General features: G+C 36.9%; 1 protein-coding gene across 1 annotated transcript in view; it reads right to left on the bottom strand.

Moving 5' to 3' along the window:
• Nucleotides 1–16,869: 16,869 nt before the first annotated feature.
• The window catches only part of LOC149804457 (photoreceptor outer segment membrane glycoprotein 2-like), a 42,905-nt gene continuing 36,628 nt past the window's right edge, over nucleotides 16,870–23,146 (bottom strand). Inside the window, exons 3-4 of the mRNA XM_089940640.1 lie at nucleotides 20,204–20,360; nucleotides 16,870–19,804 (exon numbers count right to left, since the gene is read on the bottom strand). Coding sequence (XP_089796766.1) covers nucleotides 19,155–19,804; nucleotides 20,204–20,360 — 807 coding nt within the window. The 3' untranslated portion in view covers nucleotides 16,870–19,154. The remainder of the gene's footprint in view (nucleotides 19,805–20,203; nucleotides 20,361–23,146) is intronic.

The raw sequence follows: 23,146 nt of genomic DNA, 5'->3' as shown, positions 1-23,146 counted from the left end.
TCGAAATTCAAATCATGCTTGGATTTATTCAATGTAGTTAAAATTTGGAATGTTGGTCAAAATTCAAACCATGCTTGGATTTATTCAATGTAGTTAAAATTTGGAATGTTGGTCAAAATTCAAACCATGCTTGGATTTATTCAATGTAGTTAAAATATGGAATGTTGGTCAAAATTCAAATCATACTTGGAGGTATTCAATGTAGTTAAAATTTGGAATGTTGGTCAAAATTAAAAGAGTAAGGTGATCCCCTCGTTTGTTGTTGTTGTTGTAGCGATTCTAACCTCACTGAGCGGAGAAAAAAAAAACAGGTTAAAAGCTTTTGATTTGTTTCTTAGTTCCCACTACTTGAACACGAGTTTAAACTGCGGTACCTGGTGTACGGAGATTTAATGGCACTATTCATAAAATGTGGGAGTTCAAGTATTTACAGGGACTCTGATTGCAAATTAAATATAAACAGAAAATCTCACTCATGAACAGCATAACAGCATTGTGGTGGCGGTCTACAGTTTCGTATTTTGCATAGTTAGAGTTTTAAAGAAAAAGAATTTCCCCGGCTTTCCTCACTGGTTATAATGACTATTTAAAAGAGACCTTGCATATCTTAGGTATAATTCAAAGAACCTTTAATTCCCTTTATTTTGGTGTATGATTGATGGGTGTAATATGGGTTATAGAGTATACAGCTTGGCCTTACTCCAGATGTGCATCTTTCAAAAAGGTGCTAGCGCCACTTGGTCATTTCACTTCCTGAATTTCAGAGATAAATTGCATTAAAAAAAAGAGCCATCAACTTTTTTTTTTACATTTGATATATTTGGTAATTCATTCATTACACTTTCATAAGCTGGTATTGTCTAGTCTGGCAAAATTCATTTTCCCTATTTTAATAGCTGCTATGGATAGTGTACTTTAGATTGATGTTTTAGCACAAGGGAGCAGTCATTTTAGTTAGCAGTGTGCTTAGATCATGTACAATTTCAAAAAGTACAACATCCAAAGAAATATCATCCACATTACATTAATGTAGCATAGAGGTATGCCAACATTTTCTCCAATGTGCATATTTTAAATGCAAACAACTTCACCGTACATACCTTATGCAAACAACTTCACCGTACATACCTTATGCAAACAACTTCACCGTACATATCTCACTCTCTCAAAAGTGCATAATGACTGGTGAGCGCCCCTTATACACTCTCCAGGAACCTAATCGATTTGAGCTGTATATATCCGTACAACACATAAGCGTTACGAGTTGCAGAGTTTACGTATTATGTTGAGCAAACTACCTCGTTCCTGTGCATGTTCATGCTTTATTGTCATAAATATCTGCATATGTGCAGAGCAAGTATTTGTTATGAAATCTGTGTTTACCTGCATGTTTTATTCGAATTACTTTTGGTTTCTTGCGAAAAGTATAGACCAGCGTACACCTTAATCCTTTTTCTTAAAATAAAGAAAGCATATTTGTGCTCAAGTTAAATTCTCCAAGATCTGATGTTATACTCGGAGTTTATTTACGCAAATAAAATGTTGCATGAAGGAAAAGGAGCTAACGTTAAAAGACCCCGCCCCACCCCCCAAAAAAGTTATATAATTCTCATTTTCTTCCAATAACAATTTTTTTTTAAAAAAATACAAAATATCGCCATTTTCTGTCTTTGAACTTGATCCTAAATTTCATGCTCAAAAGGTTTCTAGAATAAGAGTCACGACTCCGTATTTCCAAACTTGAGAATCAGGTCTCTGGCTCCGTCTTCTCAAAACTGATAATAAGGGTCCTGGCTCCGTATTCTCTAAACATTTTTGAGCATGACGCTCAAGTCCAAACTCCAAGTACAAAGTCTGCCGTTCTGTAATTTGTATAAGAAAAAGTTAGAATCAGAGAACGTGAAGGATTTTCTTAACTTGGGTATATCTGCATGATTGCTAAATTTCCATGACGTTAGATATAGTCCAAGTATTATAGGTTACTGCATTTGTATGTGAAAATATGAATGAGTTTTTCGAATGGAAATACTGCACGACCTTGGGAGTCCAGTATATACATCCATCAAAACGAGTTCATCTGTTCCCATACAAATGCAGTAACCTTTTTATTATATGCTCATTTTTTATTCTACCTAATGTTTAATTGTATTAACAAAATACACTGCAAGAAACAAAGTAACTAAATGTATGCCGCATACCAAACTAAATAGACAAGCGTATATTCATCATTACACAAAAACAACATTATTACTGCGCACATAACTCCGTCCAAATAAATTTGAACTTTCGAAAGAAAATGGCGTGTCTAGTTAATTGAAATTTGGAGTCATATTGTGAATGAATGTGCATTGCAACAACTTTTCCATTTGATCTGGAATGAATAGATTTTGGTATTTGTTTCGATTCTACGAAATTTCGTGATTATGGACTGGATGTATATGTGACAATTCCGCATGAAATACATCAAATTAAAAAAGCGAGGCAGAAGCGTGTTGACATCCGTAAATGTGTTTCTGTTTCTGTCATTGAATGTTTGAAATCATAATGTGGGGAAAATACGAGTGTCTTTCAATTGTAATTATCCAAAAGACACTATGGAATTTAATGCTTATTTCATTTTGAGTGCAGTAATGAGGATGTAATTGCACTTATTTTCGAAATTACAGTACAATTTCGAAATGTGTAATCAAGATTGAGAACCTATGACATGGCTCATGTAATTCGGATTTGCAGAACTAATAAGTACATTTTGAGAAAATTCAGGATGTAAAACTGTAAGTATATTTTTTGTCACCAGCTAAAGAAGACAGTATATGCCTTGTCACTTGTATGTTATTTGTAAGGACCCTTTCTTGCGTCTGTTGTATAGATAGCCTAAATTCGAAACATTGTATCAAAAAAGTTAACGCAAAATGTGCCATAGCAGCTGGTATGTGGCAGTCCATGAAACATCTGCTTTACTTCATTCAGAAACAAATTTAAACAACCACAACGTAAAGCACTTATTACGCTAGTGTACATGATTTGTTTACAAATAAAAAGTGATGGCGTCTGCGTCCATTGTTTGTTTACAACAGAAAGCAGTTCCTTTATGCACGTGAATGCAGTATGTGTATTTGCACGCGAGTTCAGTATCGGGTAATATTGCACAATTCTGACAATGTAAAGTTAACGGAGAAAAAAATGAGCATATAATAATGAAACGTATTTTCCATTTTAAAAGTTTCAGCATCTGGCTCAAAATATTTCCAGCATACAGGGTCTCTCATGCAGGCGCGAAACGCGATGGTAGACCTGTGTGCACGCTTTACTTGTTGGGTGCACTATATTCACGGCTATAGATGCACATACATAAAACTGATCTATCTATCTATCTATCTATCTATCTATCTATCTATCTATCTATCTATCTATCTATCTATCTATCTATCTATTGATAGATTGGTCAATTGATCAATTGATAATTCATATAATAGAAAAAATGTATCCAAAATTACTTAAGTTTGTTCGTTAAGTTTTAAAAGAAAAATCATGTTTAAGCACTAAAAATCTGGATCAATCTCTAATCAATCGTACATAAAATAATGATAGAATGTGCATGGAATCTACCAAATATTTACCGTCTGTACATGAGTGGTATCAACGCTAATCAGATTGTCGGAAAATGGCAGAATATTATAAAATCGATAAATACGGGGATTATAATGAATAATTTGAAATCATTTCCGCAGGCGATCCAGATCAAAGTGGAAGATTTTAATATTACCATGGTAACATACTCATCTTAATTACAAATTCGTGTTCCGTTTATCCTCAATCTCGTGGGGTTGAGCTATGACGTCAGCCAAAATTATTATGCTATTCAATATGACATACATCATGCAACTTATATATATATATATATATATATATATATATATATATATATATATATATATATATATATATATATATATATACACACACAAACATACATATTTACATACATACATACTCGTTATATTATGTGGATTTCTGTTACTTATATCACATTGAATGACCTTGTATGACTTTTTATCTGTTACTTTCGTCACATTGTATGACCATGTGTTGCTTGTTATCTATTAATTTTGTCACTTTGTTTAACCTTACGTGATTTGATAGCTGTGAAACTTGTCTGTAAAGATTGCACGGGTGACTAAAAAAGTCGAAAACTTTGCCTTTCGGTTATCTTTCCAGCCAGCAAAATCTAACTTCGATAAAATCTGATATTTTGAAATTTGTTGTTAAGCTTCACTGCTGCCTCTGCGATTCAGCAGCGTAGACTATTCGATAGCCATGAAAAAGATAATGTTCTGACAGAAACTACGCTCTTTTTTATGAAGTCTGACTATATCTAACATGAACATATTTTGTCATGTATCATTTCGAAGTTTTCTCTGTTCCAATCAGTGGCATATCGTTAATTTAATGGCTCAAAGTTTGACGTTCGACCGAATTGGAAGCGTGTTACATTCATAACAGGGGCCCCGAGTGGCCGAGTGGTCTAAAGCGCTCTTCGTTACGGATCACTGCCATCTCACCTCTGTCTGCGGCGGTTCGAGTCTAAGATTCAGCCAATGTGGGCATGTGAGAAAGCTTGCCAGTAGCTTCTCGTGGGTCGGTGGTTCTTTCCGGGGTTTTCCGGGTTCTTCCTCCACCATTAATTCTGGCCGCCATGTATAGCCTATCGTGCTGAAAAATGGCGTTAAACCCCACAACAACAACAACAACATTCATAACAACCTAGCCTCACGCGTTGTGCAGCCCGTTGCTTAATGGCATTCATAATCCGCGAAAGTGAATTAGCCCAGACAAGCGGCCAGAGTCATACAGTGTCGCAGAGCAAAGCTGATAGTGTCACTCACGCCCTCAACGGTAATCCACTTTCCATTGCCATAATTGCACTCACCAAATCGGACAGTCGTTATCGAGCGGCTTCATTAATGATTTACTAACCACAGATGACATAGTTTATATCGATGGTAACGTAACCGCTTTTGGTGGCGCTCAAGTCACACACTAATCGTCGTAGTCTCTCTCGAAGCTAATGTACCACTTGCAATTCCAATTATTCCATTCGATACAACGAAATGGTTTTGACACTATCAACGTTTCGCATTGTAGCTTATTTAGCGATTGATGCAACTCGCGATGAAAATGTCAGTTCCATAATATGTGGAACAAACGGGTTTTCTCGCATTAACTACGCGCAAGGGTTTCACACGTCCACGTACGACTCTCATTATACTATCATGTTGATCTCTGATTGATGCTATCGTAAATGTTTCACCTCGAAGCGCGCCTTGATCCACAAGAGTAAAACGAATATATGCCAACCAATTATTATGACATGGAAGATAAACTGGATCCGCGGAGTAATCGATGTCAAATCATCTGAATCCACATTTGGTAAAACCCCACACAGTTATAACCCTAGACCTACTTTCATAGTTGCCACTCATGCCGTTTCAGGTTAAAATGATGTGCATCGTTGAATGAATTATATGTAAGACGCAATATGATGTCCAGCAACAAATGCAGGTGATGCACGCAAAAATATTTTATTTTCGAGAAGATCTTTGGGCCAGCCAAAAACTGTTATAAGTGACAACTGTCCATTGTTAACAAATATAGCAGAGATTCAATTGCGATGACGGCTCTGAGTGTGGGATGACTCATGTACTTGTATAGAAATTTTTAAGTCTTTACCAGTCAACACTAAACTTCTTCGCCGGATCTCATCAATGACTGAGGTAATATCATACGTGCAAGTACGACGTTCTACCATACCCCAAAATGATCAACGATCTGGCGAAAACACGAATGTGTTATTTGTGGGCAGACCAACAAACAGCTGTGATCGGATATCAGGCCAACTGCATTAAGCTCGCAGCTATGATAGTGTAATCCCGAATGTGCGCGATTCTTCAGCAATAACAGGTATAGAAAAGTCACAAAAATTCCTGTTTTGTTGATGAGATTGTAATTATCGATGTGCAGATTTGAGTTATATTTGCTACAACATGATGTGTAGCACCATAAACTTCACGCGCAACGTCTCAATTGTTGCAGAACTCATCTTCGGTGTACGAATGAAGTTCGTCGCATGCGTCATTAATATCTTCAATAAGATCATGCATCAACGCGCGATATGTATTTCTGTCCATGATGTCGTTAGTGAGCATTCGCTGACAAATCGGTGCAACCCCATTAATGACTTCTCGTGCGTTGTTGACATCACGAGCTGATCCCACAAGTGTTTCTAATCGATCCGTGAGGTTGTTAGGGTCATATAGTCTATCAAAGCCTTCTCGTTGTTTTGATTGCTGTTACTGATACCATTTTATTTGTTCGTCTACCAATTTGTCACTTTCTTTCATTGTGTCAAATTAGTAAAATCTGTGTCTAGATTGTTGATCAAACCATCTTGCCAATTTTTTCCCATTTTGTTCCTTTTACCAGTGTTGAAGACAGTTGTAAATCGTGTGCTTTGAGCCAATGTCTTTCGTTTTGGATGTTGTTCGTTTGGAACCGAAGGTAACTCTTCGCCTTGGTCATGCATGTGCTGGACGTTGTTCTTTGCACGTTCTTTCCGGGTAACTTTTACAGGTGGAGGCCTAGGTAGCTTTTCGTTTTGGGTGCACTTTCTTTAGCTGAACGTCTTTGTTGTTACTACAAACACCTTTTTGTTTTTCTTCCTCTTCATCCGGTGTGGGTGTAGGATCTCTTTCTTCGCATTGTTTTCGTTTAGCTTTTACTTTTGCAAGTTTAATTAGACCGTTTCATTTCTTTGTGTTTGTTCACCCCAGTATTTTTGTATGTGTTTCTTCTATTTGTATATGTGTAGATGTGGGTGCTGATGTTTGCATATATTCTGGTGTGTTTACACGTTTTTTCCGTGTAACTTTTACAGGTGGTGATAGAGCTAACTTTTCGCTTTGAGTACACGTTCATGTGGCAGATATCCTTATTTTAGTTCTCATGTTTACATTGTTGTTCATAATTGTGTTGCACTTTCTCCTCTGTACGATATTATATGTCGGGATCTGGTGTTTGCGATCTAGGACGTTGTCGTTGTCTTGGACATTTCTCTTGTTGTCCTGGCAATTCCTCTTGTTGTCTTGGCAATTCATTTTCTTGTGGTTGCGAGGGTATTGATGGTTGAAGTAAAAACCGTACCAAATTTTCTCCATAAAGTTTCACCTTATTCATCTCTTCCACTTATAAATGCACCAAGCGTTTACCTCATTAACCCATCGTTCCCAGTAGATTGTTTCTTGCTAGTAAACTCTCTAAATACCATTTTAGGCTATTCGGCGTTTTTCATTTAAATATCATGCGTTCTTAATAGCAGTTGAATCTAATAATCTTTCCATTCGCTGAGTCTGTTAATAGCGACATCTATAGGATTTGCGAAAATCACCTGGCGAGCTGTTTCATTTAAGTATTGAACTGGTGTTGACAACTGTGACTTATTTTCGGGTGGCACGTGTGGTATCCTTGCAAATGCCATTCTCAAGTCTTCATCAAGTGCACGAGCACCTTTTGCGAATACACGAGCGGCTTCTCCAATTTCTCCAACATCTTTTACTTTCCCAATCGCCTGTGGCAAGCGCATAATAGACTCTGCAGTTGCTCTCTTGGCTTTTGATGTCCTTGTTACGTTTAGCTATTTACGAATTGGACGCGATTCTTCTTCTGTTACCGCTAGCTCTATCACCTGTTCCACGGTTGCCTTTTTAATATCCGTAGGATGTTCGCAATTTTCTTTGTTGGTTTAATCAGTGGTGCAAAGCATGAAGTGAGATCATTTGGTTCAGTCTGTCGCGATCGTAACTTATCTTTGACAACGTTCTATAACATTACGAATCAACCCCGGTGTTCACGAGAGTTTTACGGCCTCGCTTCTCATACTCTTATATTACATCACAGGCTTGCTATATTCAAACCCGCACGATATTGTTCCTCGCGACTGGAAGTTCCGGTCAAGTCAATAGTGAGAAAACTTTACTGACCGTTTTCGATCACACAAACATGTCACGAAACTCATCCCACGAATAGTCGGCGGCACACTAAGTTCAATTAATGTCTCCAAGACCACGATATATCAACATGTTACAGTTGTCCCAAATCACTTTAGGAACGTGTGCGTATCGTTGAATCAAATAAATAACGCCTGTGCTTTTGTGTCAACCTCGTGAAAATATTTCAACTACCGACCACATGGACTTTGACTGGCCAATGACCTGACATCCTCACGAATCGGGGTCGAGTATAAATTTACGCATGAAATCTGTCTTACAAAATCTTGGGGACCCAAGATGGATGTCTTGGAATAACTTATGGTTACTGTACGTATTCAACAATGGATTCTTTCTCGCCAAATGGAATTTTCCATTGCGACCCCTTGGCATTAGAAAAACTAAGAGAGTAGGAAAAAATGAAAACAATCTTAGATCCCGTTTTTTTATAACACAGTTTGCAAAACTACACATATTTTTTCTGTAAGAATTAAATCGAGGTAACTATTTATATCATCACTACATTTTATCCAAAAAATTCTTTGCATCAGTTTTAAGTACATGTTCAGAACAATAATGTAAGTTAATAAAGGAGAAAACAGACTGTAATAAATATAGTTTATGTGCAATGCCGAGAAAGCCGACACAGGCAGGCCTGGGTGGGTATTAATCTCTCGACTCTTGTATTACGAGTCCGACGCTCTACGAACTAAGCAGCAGCGGATCCTAACACATCTTCAGAGAATGAGAGAAGACAACATTTACTTTGTATCAGAGGCGTACTAAGGGGGGGGGGGAGAAGAACGGTCCGCCCTGGGTTACAGTCATAAGGGGGAGGAGGTGACATCGGAAACGTTGAAAAAAGAAGTGCAAGATTTCAAACCAAATGAAAAATTCGCCAAAGTAAAAGTTATTACCAATTTGCTAATGACAGCACTGTACCGTTTAAAATTCTACTTGCAAACATAATATATTTTTCGTTTTTTACAGTTTAAAATTATTTGTGGGAGTGCCAAAGGAAGAATAATCCCCGGGTGCCAAATACTTTAGGTACAGCTTCATTTCCTGGGGGACAAAATGGTTATTTAAGATAGTTCCATGAAATGATTGCGTGGCTCTTCCCATACAAAATAATGAAAATATTTTGTAAATACACACAACAAAGGAAAACAATGGCTGAGACTGAGGTGGCAGTCGCTTCGGGTAAATTGAGGACACAGTATGCAGTGTGGCAGATACAACAGTAATGCTCACTCACTGCCCACTGTCAGCAAATCAAAATCGATATCGCGTATCACAAAGTAGGCAGTGTGGCCGATACAACAGTAATGCATGCTCACTGCCCACTGTCAGCAAATCAAAATCGATACCGCTCGCTCTTGCCATTCTGATAACAGCATCACGTATCTTGCTTGATTGTCGTGCCATATCTCACATCTCTCTCTCTCTCTCTCTCTCTCTCTCTCTTTATTCAAACTTATAGAACTGGACCAACCCCCAAAACCAAACGATCAAATTAAATCGGTTTACAGTGCATATGTGAAAGAAAATGAAACTTTAGAAAAGATAACGCGAGTGAAGTGTTACATGAAACAAAGTTTTCACATTGTTTCCCGTTTATGAAGATAATCCAAATTACAGATTTGTGAGTTCTTTCACGCTTATAATTGCATACAAAAGTAAAGTCTGTGCTAAAATTAAACAAATAGGAACGTTTTCACAATGTTATGTCTCGCCTGCTTCTCCGGTGCAGCACTTAAGACAAAAACGTAGCATAGTAGTTAAGCAAGAAAAGTGGGTCATTATAACCATAATATACTAGTTGTAGGTGTTAAGATAGGTTATGCAAGTGAATGCACATATTAAAATGTATGATCATAAAGTTGTAGGACCATACATCTAACAGTGTCAAGGAATACGAACTAAAAGCGGTAGAGTGTCTGGCGTACTTTGCAATTAATGATCACTGGATATATATCTAACTGCAAAATGTTTGAAATTATTTTTTAACCTCTCCAAATCAATCGTTCCAGTCAACGTGTGTCTGATTTCCTCGAAGTTTTGATAGAGGCACTTAAATTGATAATCTAATCGCTATGTTGTAACCAGGAAAGGATATTCATTTAGTACGTCCCAACACGATAAAACTTATATATTGAACTTATGGAAAAGATAGCTTTATATTTTTGGCAACAATGGAGGACTTATTACTTGTCTATTGTCATGGTAACAACTATGGTAGATACATTTAAAATCGTATATTTGTTCATATTGGAAAACTAAAATGCTTTAATAAGCTTTCGAAAATCAGATGTTTTACTTTAAAACAATGATAGTAGTATAGTGGAACAATATAGGATATAAGGGACTCCAATGATAAACGGGATTAAATGTTTAAGGGTCATAAGGAGAAATTTTCATTTCGTAATGTTATGTATCTCTATATTTCTTTAACCCTTGGTACATGATTGTGTGTATAATATGTGTAGCTTTTTGGTCATGTTATTTTATAGTTAAATATTGTACACCGGTATAAAATTCTATCTTAAGAGATTAAGTATGTAGATTTCGTCGGACCTATAAATAGTTGTTGATATAGGTCTTTAAGGTCATTAATAACAATATTAATAACAAGACCCGTTTAGTAGTTTGGGGTTGTTTTCCATTGAGAGGTTTATGTTAGGTGGGCATTTAGAAGAATTAAGTTATTTCCAATTGGATGGGTTTGGTCACATGAATAGGTATTTTGAAATAGTAGACTGAGTAGAAAGATCTGTCATGTAGGTGATGTTGCGACCTATAGTCGTAATAGATTCATGACGGTGCATATTAAAAGAGAACTGATCAATCAGATTGATTCCTATTTTAGATTCATTCCTATTCTCAGTCTGCAGATGTGCTTAATGTTGCGTTTAGACAATTTGAGAGTCGATATTTGTTGCGACTATTTACTGGAATTAAAAAGTACTCATCGAACTAGAACCTTATTCTGGGACTATAGCGAACTATTCAAAGGAGTTCTGGACCATGCCATTGTGATACGTACATTCGAGGAACATTAGATTGTTTTAGACTTGAATATATTTTTTATGATTATTTTGTATTTACTTTGTAATACTGTAAGTTCCTCTTATATTTTTATTTTATAACTTTAATAGTTAAATTATTTAATGGTTTTGCTTCCTTCTTAGTTTATGACCTTAGAGTCGTAACAGAACTGAGATCACCTGAAGCTGAAGAAGCAGAGGTACCAACTTGCTATTTTCTGAAAAATGGGGTCCTTATGAGAAAATGGAGACCACCTGAGGTACCCGCTGATGACAATTGGTCAGTGGTCAAAGAGTTGGTTCTAAGTCGTATAGCTCTCTACGAAACTCCATCTGGTTGTCAATAAGACTTATCACAAGATCTACATCATGTTTACTGGCAGAAAATTAAAAGTGATGTTTCCGAATACCGCAGATCTTGTCAAACTTGTCAAATGGTAGGAAAACATAATGAGAAGATATCTAAAGCTTATTTACAACCATTTCCTGCTTCTGGCTAACCATTTAGCAGAATAATGGTAGACTGGGTCGGTCCCTCACCTTAGACCAAGTCAGGCAACCAACACTTGTTGACCATAATGTGTACATAGACAAAATATCCAGAGGCAATTCCTTTACGGAATTTTAAGTCAAAAACTATATTAAAAAGAGCCTTAATAGAATGCTTTAAAGTTTTGGCCTTCCCAAATCCTATTAATCTGATCATGGTTCTAATTTAATGTTTGGGATCTTCCAACACATTATGTATCAATTAAATATTCATCAACTTAAGTCCTCAGCATATCATCTTGAAATACAGGGGTCGTTGGAAATATACCATCAGACTTTACAGAATATGATTAGATAATACTGTCTACATACAAGATAATCTGATCTTTGTAATCGCACATTTTTTTAACAGCGTGGATACTATATTCCTTATAATGAAGTTGATGATGCAGTCTACCTGAGGAGATAACTCATAGGAATCATAATATTCCACACTGTGGTCGTCGGGGAAGTATTCATGGTGTCCCTGAACGATGTCTGTCGTCTGTGTCGATGACATAAGCCCGAACCTCTTTAGGTTTAAAATGTGGAAGTTGATCTTTAGCATACACCACTGGATTCCAAGAAGCTGAATACGATCAGTAACTTAGAAGAGAAAGAAGTCCTAAGCCGATATTCATTTTCATAGGTAATGATAGGTTTTGAGTTCACACTTTACTTTTTCCTTAAAAAGATATGAGTTAAGTCGATGAACGAGTATTCTCGATACTCTGTTGCAGGAGATTCTCGATATGTTTTGTCTCCAAAGAAATAAAAGGAGTTAGGTAATGGTCACATACGTCTTAATGCAACTCCTTTAAGCTTTTCTTTTGTACGATGAGGGCCGTGCATCTTCCAGATATTCTCCCAGCTTTCTTTTTGATTCATCTTGAAACATTCATCGTTTTGTACTCGACTATGATCATCGATTTCGCAACCAAAACAGTGTTCTTGGTCAGGCGTGTGATTCTTTCGGATGTTGTTGTTGTTGTTGTTGTGGGGTTTAACGCCATTTTTCAGCACATGATAGGCTATGCATGGCGGCCAGTATTAATGGTGGAGGAAGAACCCGGGAAAACCCGGTAAGAACCACCGACCCACGAGAAGCTACTGGCAAGCTTTCTCACATACCCACATTGACCGAATCCTAGACTCGAACCCACGCAGACAGAGGTGAAATGGCAGTGATCCGTAACGGAGAGCGCTTTAGACCACTCGGCCAGTCGAGTCCCCCGATTCTTTCAGCTAAGTGACAAGCGAAATCGGAGACTAAGTTTTGTTCTCATTCTAGCTATCGTGATATCATTGCTGTATATTTTTATTGTGCACCAGTGGTCTGAATCTGCCGTTGTTTTTTGGATAACATCGTCCATTTTCTTTACGTCCATGGCTTTGTGATCCGTATATTTCTTTGCTTCTTTTTCTCTCTTTGTAGAGCCTGTGATGCAAAAACACCATCTTCCTTCTCTGCCTTCATGACTTTCTGTTCCATTATCTTTATTTTGTTCTTATTCTTCTCTGCTGAGTGTTCTGGATAGAAAACATCCTCTTCACCTATTTCGAAGCGCTCTTGCTCACTCTTGTTAATAGTCTCGAATCACGTAACTCAAACTGTTGAGTTCAAGAGTATTGTCAAATTCTTCTTAGAAGACGACATTCACTCTGATAACCACAGCTAGTGGTATGCATGCCATTTAACAAATCTTGTACCACACATCCAAACGCAAACGATCCATCATTTCTAAACCACATCCTTGTTTGATTTACGCGTGGCTATCGTTAAATCTAGCACTGTGAGAATCGTCACCTTCTGCAAAAGCTAATAACCACATGTCCAAATGCAAATGATCCATCATTTCTAAACCACAAGGAACATTCTTTTTTGGTTTACCTGTGGCGATCCTATAATCTAGAATTGTGAGAATCGTCACTTTCTGCCAAAGCTTTGTTGAAGGCATCCTTGTATCAGTTTTCGACATCAAAGTGGCATCCGGATGTGTGTTCTTAACTTGTTTTTTGTAAATGAATATATTTTAAAAGGAAGCTCGGTAAGGGTATGTTCCCATGCTGCTACTGACTATATTATTGTTCAAGTGCAAATCCTCTTCGCTGACCAAAGAATGCATACAAATGTTGAAAAGAGCTACTCTAGCATCTAGCTCCTGGATTGCTGCTGTCTATTTTGACACCTTTGACTTTCAGGTGCAAAAGTAGCTGCTATTCAGATCGATTAATCCTCGGTTTTTCCTTCTATTTCAGATTTAGTAAGTGCTGAAGTGTTCAAAAGATGAAATTCTACCTATTGTGATTCTAGCATCGACATCATCGATGGTGGCATGGCAGACATATCGCGTTCTGACTTGAAACATTCGCAATAGTCTCGGTACATGATTGCCTTTTAGTAACAGAAAAAAAATATCCTACTCTCTAACTGTTGTTCTTCAATTCTTATCTTGGACGTGTTTGTGCGGTTCCAAGGTTTTTGACACATCTTTCTGTCCTGTCCTTACTGTGGCATAGAAAGGGAATCAATGAAGTCGAAAGGAACGTGCAGATAATTTATTGGTTTTTTCGGCGAATCCAAAGTTCTTTTCCTAGTTGAGTTAACACATTTCTTCCTGCTTTCATTTAAGTCTTCTTCAGGACTTTGTTTGTTGATGATTACGTTTTGGATAAATTCTTTTCCACGCCTAAAAGCAGCATCTTTTAAAGCATGCACTCCCGACCAAACGTGCGAAAAACAGATTTTAGCATATCTTCAAAACCATGTAATCCGTGTCAGCTACTCTTCCGTACACTGGGTACATCTGTTATAAATCATTGGATAATCTTTTTGTAAACTGTATTTTCACGGTGACTGTTCGACTCGAGAATATAATATTTTGTCCTAGATCTCCTTTTACACTAATATTGACACTGTTAAAATACGATTTGCTGACAAGAAAACGATGAGGTTGCACGAATTCTCAGTGAACGTGTTACGTATTTTCTCATTAATCGTAAGTAGCTTTGCCAAAATCCACTTTCAAAGGAATGACTCTCGGCAATGAAGCAGCTGTGTTTCCTACAAAGTTGTACTCGGTGACATCAAAGTTCACAAAGATTAAATTCAGTCCTTCTTTTGATTCGATAGGGATTAAACATATATGTAAATTGGTTTGGTGGTGTTAATTTATTTCGTGGGAACGAGAGTTTGTGTTTTGACCCAGAATTGCAAACAAACAAGCAAAACATTAATAAGCGTTTTGATGTCAGAAAAAAATAAATTTTACACAATGAGAAACTGGATGACATTCAAAAAGTACACGTTTGTTTTAATTTTGTCCAGTATTTTGACAAATTGATCGTTAAACATAGCTGAAATTGTTTTGACAAGTTATAGAGCATTAAATCATTTCAAAATGGCTGTCTAATATTCAAGTCTCTTTATGCCCCACAAACAGTTTACCATGTTTAACATGGGAGTCTTCCTATGCTCGATATCATCCCACTATACTACTATTTTATCAGCGTTAAAAGAACCCATATGCATTCAAGCAAATGACGATCTTTATTTTGTTCTTCTATGTTCAGGTGGCAGAGAAACTTAATACAACAGAACCACATGATACACACAAAGCATAAACTGTACATAGCACTCTGTGGGCTGATTTTCTACTACATGTGATTTAAGCAATAAGGTTAAATATACAAATGCTCTGATATAAAACGTCAATAAAAAGGTGTTAAGAACATTGGTTGCCATGGTAACAGCAAACACGTCTGATTAAAAAAAGATTTCGTTAATTTTTTCCATTCAAATTACCAATTTATTTCAGCGTATCAATTAAAAATAACGTGCCAGCCATTCGTATATTGCAACCCAATATATTGTGCAAAACGTCTGTCCATATTCATATTTGTTCAAATGATATACATGTTGTGTGTCAAATTTCATATAGACTCTTGGTATAAAATATAATCTTTATAACTGTATGTTCATACAACTGAGAAAACGTGATAACTATAACTGTATCTTCAGAGATTCGAGTGCATTTGATAACTTGATAACTATGTTCATACATTCGCGTACCCTTGATAACTCTATGTCTGTACTTTAATACATTTAAATAAACCTGATAACTGTAATTGTATATTCATACATTTGAATAAACTTAATAAACGCTGTTTATAAACTAACCGAATTTATTTCCTTTTCATTGAAAATAATTTAACTCAGAAAGGTCTTTATGATGTATAATGCATGGGATTGTCACGTGACATTCTAACAAATTTACAGGTCCTGAAGAATAACAATACAAAAATAAATTTGAAGATTTTAACTTGAGACAATGTAGGATACCAGTCATGAATTAACCGATAAAGATATATGACACATAGTCTGAAAAGGCGAACAAAAACAAAGCAATTGTAAGAAAAATACTTCTATAAACACTACTGTTCCTGTACACACAAACACATCGTGGCACATGTGCACATCACTTTTAACACATCCATACACATTGTCTCCTTTTCTGTTGATTTCCTGCCCAATCAAGCCAGAGAATGTCAAAGACGTGAAGACTGTGCAGCAGGAACAATTTTTCTTGTTTGGTCCTTGAAAAGTTCCCCAATCTGCATTCTGGCAACATCAACGTGAAAGTCCAGAGGGGTGAACATCTCTCAGGCTTCTTCAAAGAGCTCGTCTCATACAACATAATACAGGCATTGCTCAATCTATGATTGACGAGAAAATATAAAAACTATTTCCACCATTTCTGGCTGACCTTTCCATCTTGATAATTGGAGCTAATCAGGCAAATATTGATGAGTACGTGGAACGAAATATACCCAACTTCTTATACTGGTCCTTCACACTGGACAATTTGATTGCTACGGTCAGCCTGATCCATATGGATCTGGGCCTGAGAAATCTAGAGCCACAATCCAAATTTTTGCCTACGAAAGGATCAGATCACAATTATTAGTTCCGGTCAAGGCGAATATAGTCCCTGTCTATTTTTAGAGCATTTGTTTCCCGTCTCCTTTTGGTGGTGATACAAGAGTTAGATTTCGGCATTTTTGGTATGGCTTTAAAGGTAATTGTTTATTCTTTAGAATATGAGCTTATGGTGTGGTTGTCTGTGTGATTTTCGTCGACAGTGAACAGTGAGTAATAAGGCACTGTTGATGATCCGGAAGTGAAATCAGTGTTCCTTTGCACATTGCTTTGTTTCCAGTCCAGCCCTTCAATGTAATGACAGTGAACCTATGACAAGAACTTCACAGTGAAGTCATCTTTGAAGATATTTTAGAATAACATATGATTTGTATTGATTGGCACACAGTGGAAAGTTCAATACTGATAAACAAACGTAGAGACTTTATAGGAGAATTAATTGTGATCTGAGTCCTGACACCTTTCCAGTCGCCTCATAGCCAACACTTTTCCAAAGTGAGGTAACCAACTGTGAGAAACAAGGAGCACAAGGCTAATAGTGTTACATGGTAGCATACCGCTGTCATCCTAGTATAATCAATGAGGTTGCAATGAATTGCGTTGGAGACGACATAAATAGTCTTGTTTTAAGGTTTAGATGGCCTAGTGGTCAAATTAGCTGTACTATGGCAACGAAGCGTACATGCTATCATTCGATAAAAATAGATTCTTGACATGTACACAATTTGGTTGATATGGTGAGTGCCGTATACACCATTCTCATATTAAAGTCAAATCGTTCATGCACATAGGTGTGAAATACAGTCCAGTATTGTCGGGTATGTTCTATTAACAGCGTGTGTGACGTGTACACCGTTCATTAATATGATAACAGATCTTGTATCAAGCTTAGAAAATTAGTCAAACAAGGAAGTATTCTTTTACTTCAAGAAAAACAAACAGTCGCAAATTAACTGTATGCAACAAAATGAATTTAATAAAGACGATGCTCATGCTTCATTTAACAATACGGGGCCTGAAAATTAAGGGAGGGAGGGGTTCGTTCATAAAACCCCAGAAAAAGAAACTAAAAAATAGACACCTCCCACAACAAAATAATTAACAAAAACGTCACTGGTTGTAAACAGTACTATTTTTATTCCGCAACAAAGGGAGTTGTCCCATCCAATCCTATGTTCTTTCATTTCAAATAATTCGTAGCTACAAAAGAATAAATATTCATTGTATCAGTCAGGTACTGACATAGGGATGGAATGGAAATTTTAAGTGTCTACACTGACTTAAATATTGTATTTATCCATTTCCGTATTTATTCAAAGTCATCTGTACACATTCCAAAGCTTAGGCGAAAATTAGTGTCAGTTATCTTTAGATGAAATAATTATAAAAATCCAAAATTGACAGTAACGAGTCCATCGATGCCTTCAAGATGAGAGGTACTCACACAACATATCAAGCAACTTTTTTTCCCCAAAACATAGAACAAAACATCAGTGGGGCTTTGTATTTTCTGTATACTCCCTCTTTATGACTTCCAACTAATTTTAGCTAAGCAGTGTGAATGGAATTTAAAACAAAATAATATATAAATCTCATTTGGTGCATCGACGCACGGACGTCAGTTAAAACATCCAAACATTGATTGAACATTCGTATCGAAGAACAACCAAAAGTCAGCTTAAATGAGTATGTGATAAATACACAAACTAAGTATTTTGTTCCAAATCGGCGGAAAGAATGAGTTTTACATGGCGAAAGGATACGCAGAGGCTGTCAGGCTAATACGTATTCATAGCCAATATCAAACAAGTTCTTACCCTCAACACACACACACGAGACAAATAAGGAATGTGATTTTGTATTCATTACATGCGCCTTCTTGCGTGCCCTCTAAATATTTTAGCTTTACAGCATCAATGCAATTCAAAACAAACTGAGATTTATAAAAATTCGATTCGTTGCGTCCAAGAAATTCGACGCGCGGACGTCAGAGAAAACAAATAGTTCTAATCAGGGTGTCATACTGAAATACAGATATAATATCTGTATCGAATGCTAGATCTGCTATGTAAGATTAAACGCGTATATAATAAATACACAAAACTGCGTATGCATTTAGCTCTACGTCAACGGAAAGAACTAGTTTGATATGGCGTAGGGATACGTAGCGGACCTCAAGTGAGACATTCGTACACAATATCAAGCGATATAGTTCTGTGTCTCATACAGTTATGGACATATTTCATGTTTCCCTCGTTTTATTTTTGTCCCATGATCCAGTAAAAACAAAACGTATCTTGCTCAGGTCACGTTTGTAATTTTTAGAAATGTTAATAGTAATTAACCGAGAAAGGGTTTATTCTAAATTATGCCAGGCCTAAATCATTCTGATCTACATTTAGTTATGCCGATTAATAAGTTTCCATACTCGAACGCGGGATACGATAGAGTCGTATCAGTAATTAGAAAAAAGGTAGAGAAGAGCCACATCTTTCTTTATGTCAAGATGAATAACAATAGTGACCAAGATTTGCTTCATCACTGGATCAATATTTCGAAAACGTTTTTTGACTGCGCTTCTTGGAGATCTCAAACTTTTCATTTTCGGAATTTTAGAGCTTTCACGCTTTTCATTTTTGGCGATTTGACGGATTTTTGGGGAGTTAATTTCACGCTTTTTATTTTGGGTGACTTTAAACCCTTTGTTTTGAGACTTTTGAGAGACTTCGGACTTTTGAGCTTGGGTGCTTTTTGATTTTTGATTTTTGTTGATTTAGGTGAATTTGGACTTTTAACTTTCTTTAATTTTGGACTTTTCGACTTTGATTTACTTATTTCCTTTTGTGGGCTGGACATTTCTTTAGTGGAGGCACTCTTGTCGCGCTTCTTCTTCAATGGATCTTTGGACTTGTCTTCTGGCTTCTTTGATGGACTTTTTGACTTGTCTTCCGGCCTCTTCTTGTCTTTAAAAGATGAATTGTCCTTCCTGTCCTTATCTTTCTTTTCTTTTTTCTTGTCTTTTTTATTGTTCTTTTCATGTTTCAACCTATCCTTCTTGTCTTTCTTCGCCATGTCCTTTTCTTTCTTTATCTTCTTACTATCCTTGCTTTTGTATGAATCCTTCCCACCACTTTCAGTGGGATTGCTATCCCCAGCGTAGTCACCAAAGCGACGATCATCATCATCGAATCCACCGCCAAAATCTCCACCAGGGCCGGCCTCGCCACGGATTTTACGATTGTCAAGAGCTGCAAATAGATAAGTGAATTGTACAGGTAAGAAATATATCTCATTTCATTTGTTATGTCTAATTTTCAAAACATATGAATACACTGCATATTTCAAGCTGACGTTAAAACATTACCCAGATACACACTAACACACACTGAGGTTTACTAAAACCACCGCGTGCGCTAGAAAACTGGTGACAGAGAATTTATCAGTTTTATGTCGGAAGACGAAAAAACGAGTATCATGGAACTGTATCCAATGACTTTTAACTTCGGACATCTTCCAAGTCTAAACTAAGATTCACATCTAGAAAAACAACAACTCTCTCTCTCTCTCTCTCTCTCTCTCTCTCTCTCACACACACACACACACACACACACACACATATATACACATATACACACACAAACACCCACCTCCTCCTCGTATGAACTTGGCGGCGTCACCAGTCTGACAGCAGTAGCAGCAGATGTTGGGTAAGCAGTATCCTGTACCAGACCCTTCTTCATCGCCCATCTCATAGGCGTGATGGATTGACGTCTGGAGGTACCGCAACAGCACGACAAGCGCAAACTGAAGACAAAAACAAAGTCCACATCAATCAGATCTTTGGCTTTTATTTGTTTGTTTTTTTTTCCTTCCCATTACGAATTATTTACGAAGGAGAGAAGATAAGTCAATAAGAACTTGATATTATTAAATCCGTCAAATGAGAACGCTAACTACACTGGATCCCTGACACAACCCAAAAAATGTAAGTCTATATTGAATTATTAATGAAATTATCTTCCTATACTGACAGTAAATCTATTCTGAACCTCTTAAATTACAATAATGTTTAGATGAGTCAGCATAATTCCTTCGAAATAAAAAATCAACTATAAAAACTGCACAAGGACTTAATCATTAATATATCTACATTAATGATGTAAATTAAAATATACAACGAAAATAAAGAAAGTTATGATAAAAAGAAAGGAAGGAAGCTGTAAAGACAAATAGGAAGAATAATTGCGGATCACGCACGCATGATCCATACGCGTTATGAAACTGACACTCGTTTTCTTTCTGCGTTGGCAAAAGGTCATAATTGCTATTAAGTAAACATGTGCACAGTGATACGTACGTTTGATTACAGTACAACACAGTTGTAACAGATCTAAGTCATTCCAAGATGGATATGAGCGTATACAAATACATTGAGGATATTTGCTCGTAGCGAGTTAATATTGAATATATTGCATCTAGTGGGTAAAAGGCTTAAAGGAGAAAAATACTCGAATTTTTCACCAACGAGATGAAATATATATGTTATCCACTCGCGGCAAGCAATTTTTCTTTCTATATTTTTTAGCATCTTTGCTAGCTTAGGTTCTGATATGATAACCTTATCTAAACCTTGGCGGATTGAACAGATAAGATACTTTAGTACTTTGTCCTAGCGACATCTATTAGATGTAATGAGTTGTCTCCTTTTGTACGTAGTACCAACTAACCAATAGCATTGTACATCGGCCGAAAATGGTGCAGGCAATTGACCTAAAAAGGATACCTAACATCGAAAGTATGACTAGGTACCAGAGGGAAGCCATTACAGATGTATTTGAGTGATAGGTATTTGCACAATCTCGTGCGGGCAGTGAAAAGTTGCTTATTGATCGATCTATTCAAGTTGGGTGCGCTTGTCTCGATCATGTAGGAACAATATTCAAATGTGAACAACTTAATTTTGACTGGATGCGGTGGCTCGCAGACCCGAAGCGCATAAATATCTGCTTAATACGCCAAAGTGTTGATAGGGTTACTACAGTGGTCTGCAAACTATTTTACATAGCATGCCACTTGTTTCCGGATTACTTATAAAATGAACAGCGCGTGCCACAAGTAAGAGAATAACACTGCTAAAATCGAGATAGTTGGCTGCCGTTCGCGTGCCACACAAAACCACTTGATGTGCCGTATGTTGCCGACCCCTGGGATATTATACTGGAAACTTGGCTAGCGAAGATGATTATTCAGATCTATTACTGTATCCAGCGCGACAATACAAGCTGCGTACCGTTTATATTCTGCTATGTTTTGTGTATATTCTCACGGAAAATATCAATAGTAACTAAGGCAGGGGTGTCCAAACTTTTTGCAAAGAGGGCCAGATTTGATAAAGTGAAGATGCCCGGGGGCCAATAGTTCCTTCTGATGTTTTTTTAAGCACAAAAATTACATGCAGATATACACTGTTATAGAATATAGAACAATAAATAAATAAAAAACAAATAAGCAATAAATAAATAAAACAATTTTCATTGTCACAATTATCTTTATTTTTCAAATGGCAATGTAACTAAATATAAGCCACTCAGGCAGGTATGAACAACTCTAAAAACACAATTCTGCCTTTCATTCATATCTGGAGAGTCAGATAACATTGAACTGTATGTAATACCTTAAATTTCCATGAGTTAGATAAATATCTTTGCCTCATTGTCATTTTAAACAGGAGTTATAACTAATGCAAAGTTTTCTGTTATCATTAAAGTTTAAAACAAGTGAATTTTGTTTCTGTCTTTTAAAAGATCTTTCAGAAAATAATAGTTTGTGCCACATATACAGGTACATAACATCAACAGTTATAACCAAATCTTATTCAAGAGTTTAATAAAATAAGTGTCATAAGTCTAAGTGCATACGTGTGCATCATTCGCCATGGCAGAAATGAGCGGAGAAGGGTTAGCGTGCTAGCGGGCCATAAATAATACATTATATGACCGAAGCTGCGGGCGATATGAAATCTTACCGCGGGCCGTGATTGGCTCGCGGGCCGGACTTTCGACACCCTGAACTAAGGGTAAATTACTAAGGGTCAATGGCGCTCGGCACAACGATCATGGACCAAAGGTTTTTTTGGCGCCGCAAGACCTCTGGCGCCAGGGGCAACCCCCGTCCCCCCCCCCAGTTAGTATCCTACTGAGTAATATAATTCTCTTTCTCATCATATGCTTTGTAATCACACTGGTGTAAAGCCTCAACTTATGGCTTATACAGTATAATCCCACGGGTGTAAATCCTCACCTTATGCTGTATACTGTGTATAGTCACACGGGTGTATAGCCTCACCTATTGCTGTATAATCATACGGTTGTATAGCCTCACCTTATGCTGTATAATCACACGAGTGTATCGCCTCACCTTATACTGTATAATAACACGGGTGTATAGCCTCACCTAATGCTGTATAATCACGAGTGTGTAGCCTCACCTTATACTGTATAATCACACGGGTGTATAGCCTCACATAATGCTTTATAATCAAGAGTGTATAGCCTCACCTTATGCTGTATAATCACACGAGTGTATAGCCT

The sequence above is a fragment of the Sinohyriopsis cumingii genome, chromosome 2 (assembly GCF_028554795.1).
Source record: "Sinohyriopsis cumingii isolate HCF-2022 chromosome 2, ASM2855479v2, whole genome shotgun sequence".
NCBI lineage: Eukaryota > Metazoa > Mollusca > Bivalvia > Unionida > Unionidae > Sinohyriopsis > Sinohyriopsis cumingii.
Note: the sequence above shows the minus strand (reverse complement) of the source record. Positions and strands in the feature narration are given on the sequence as shown.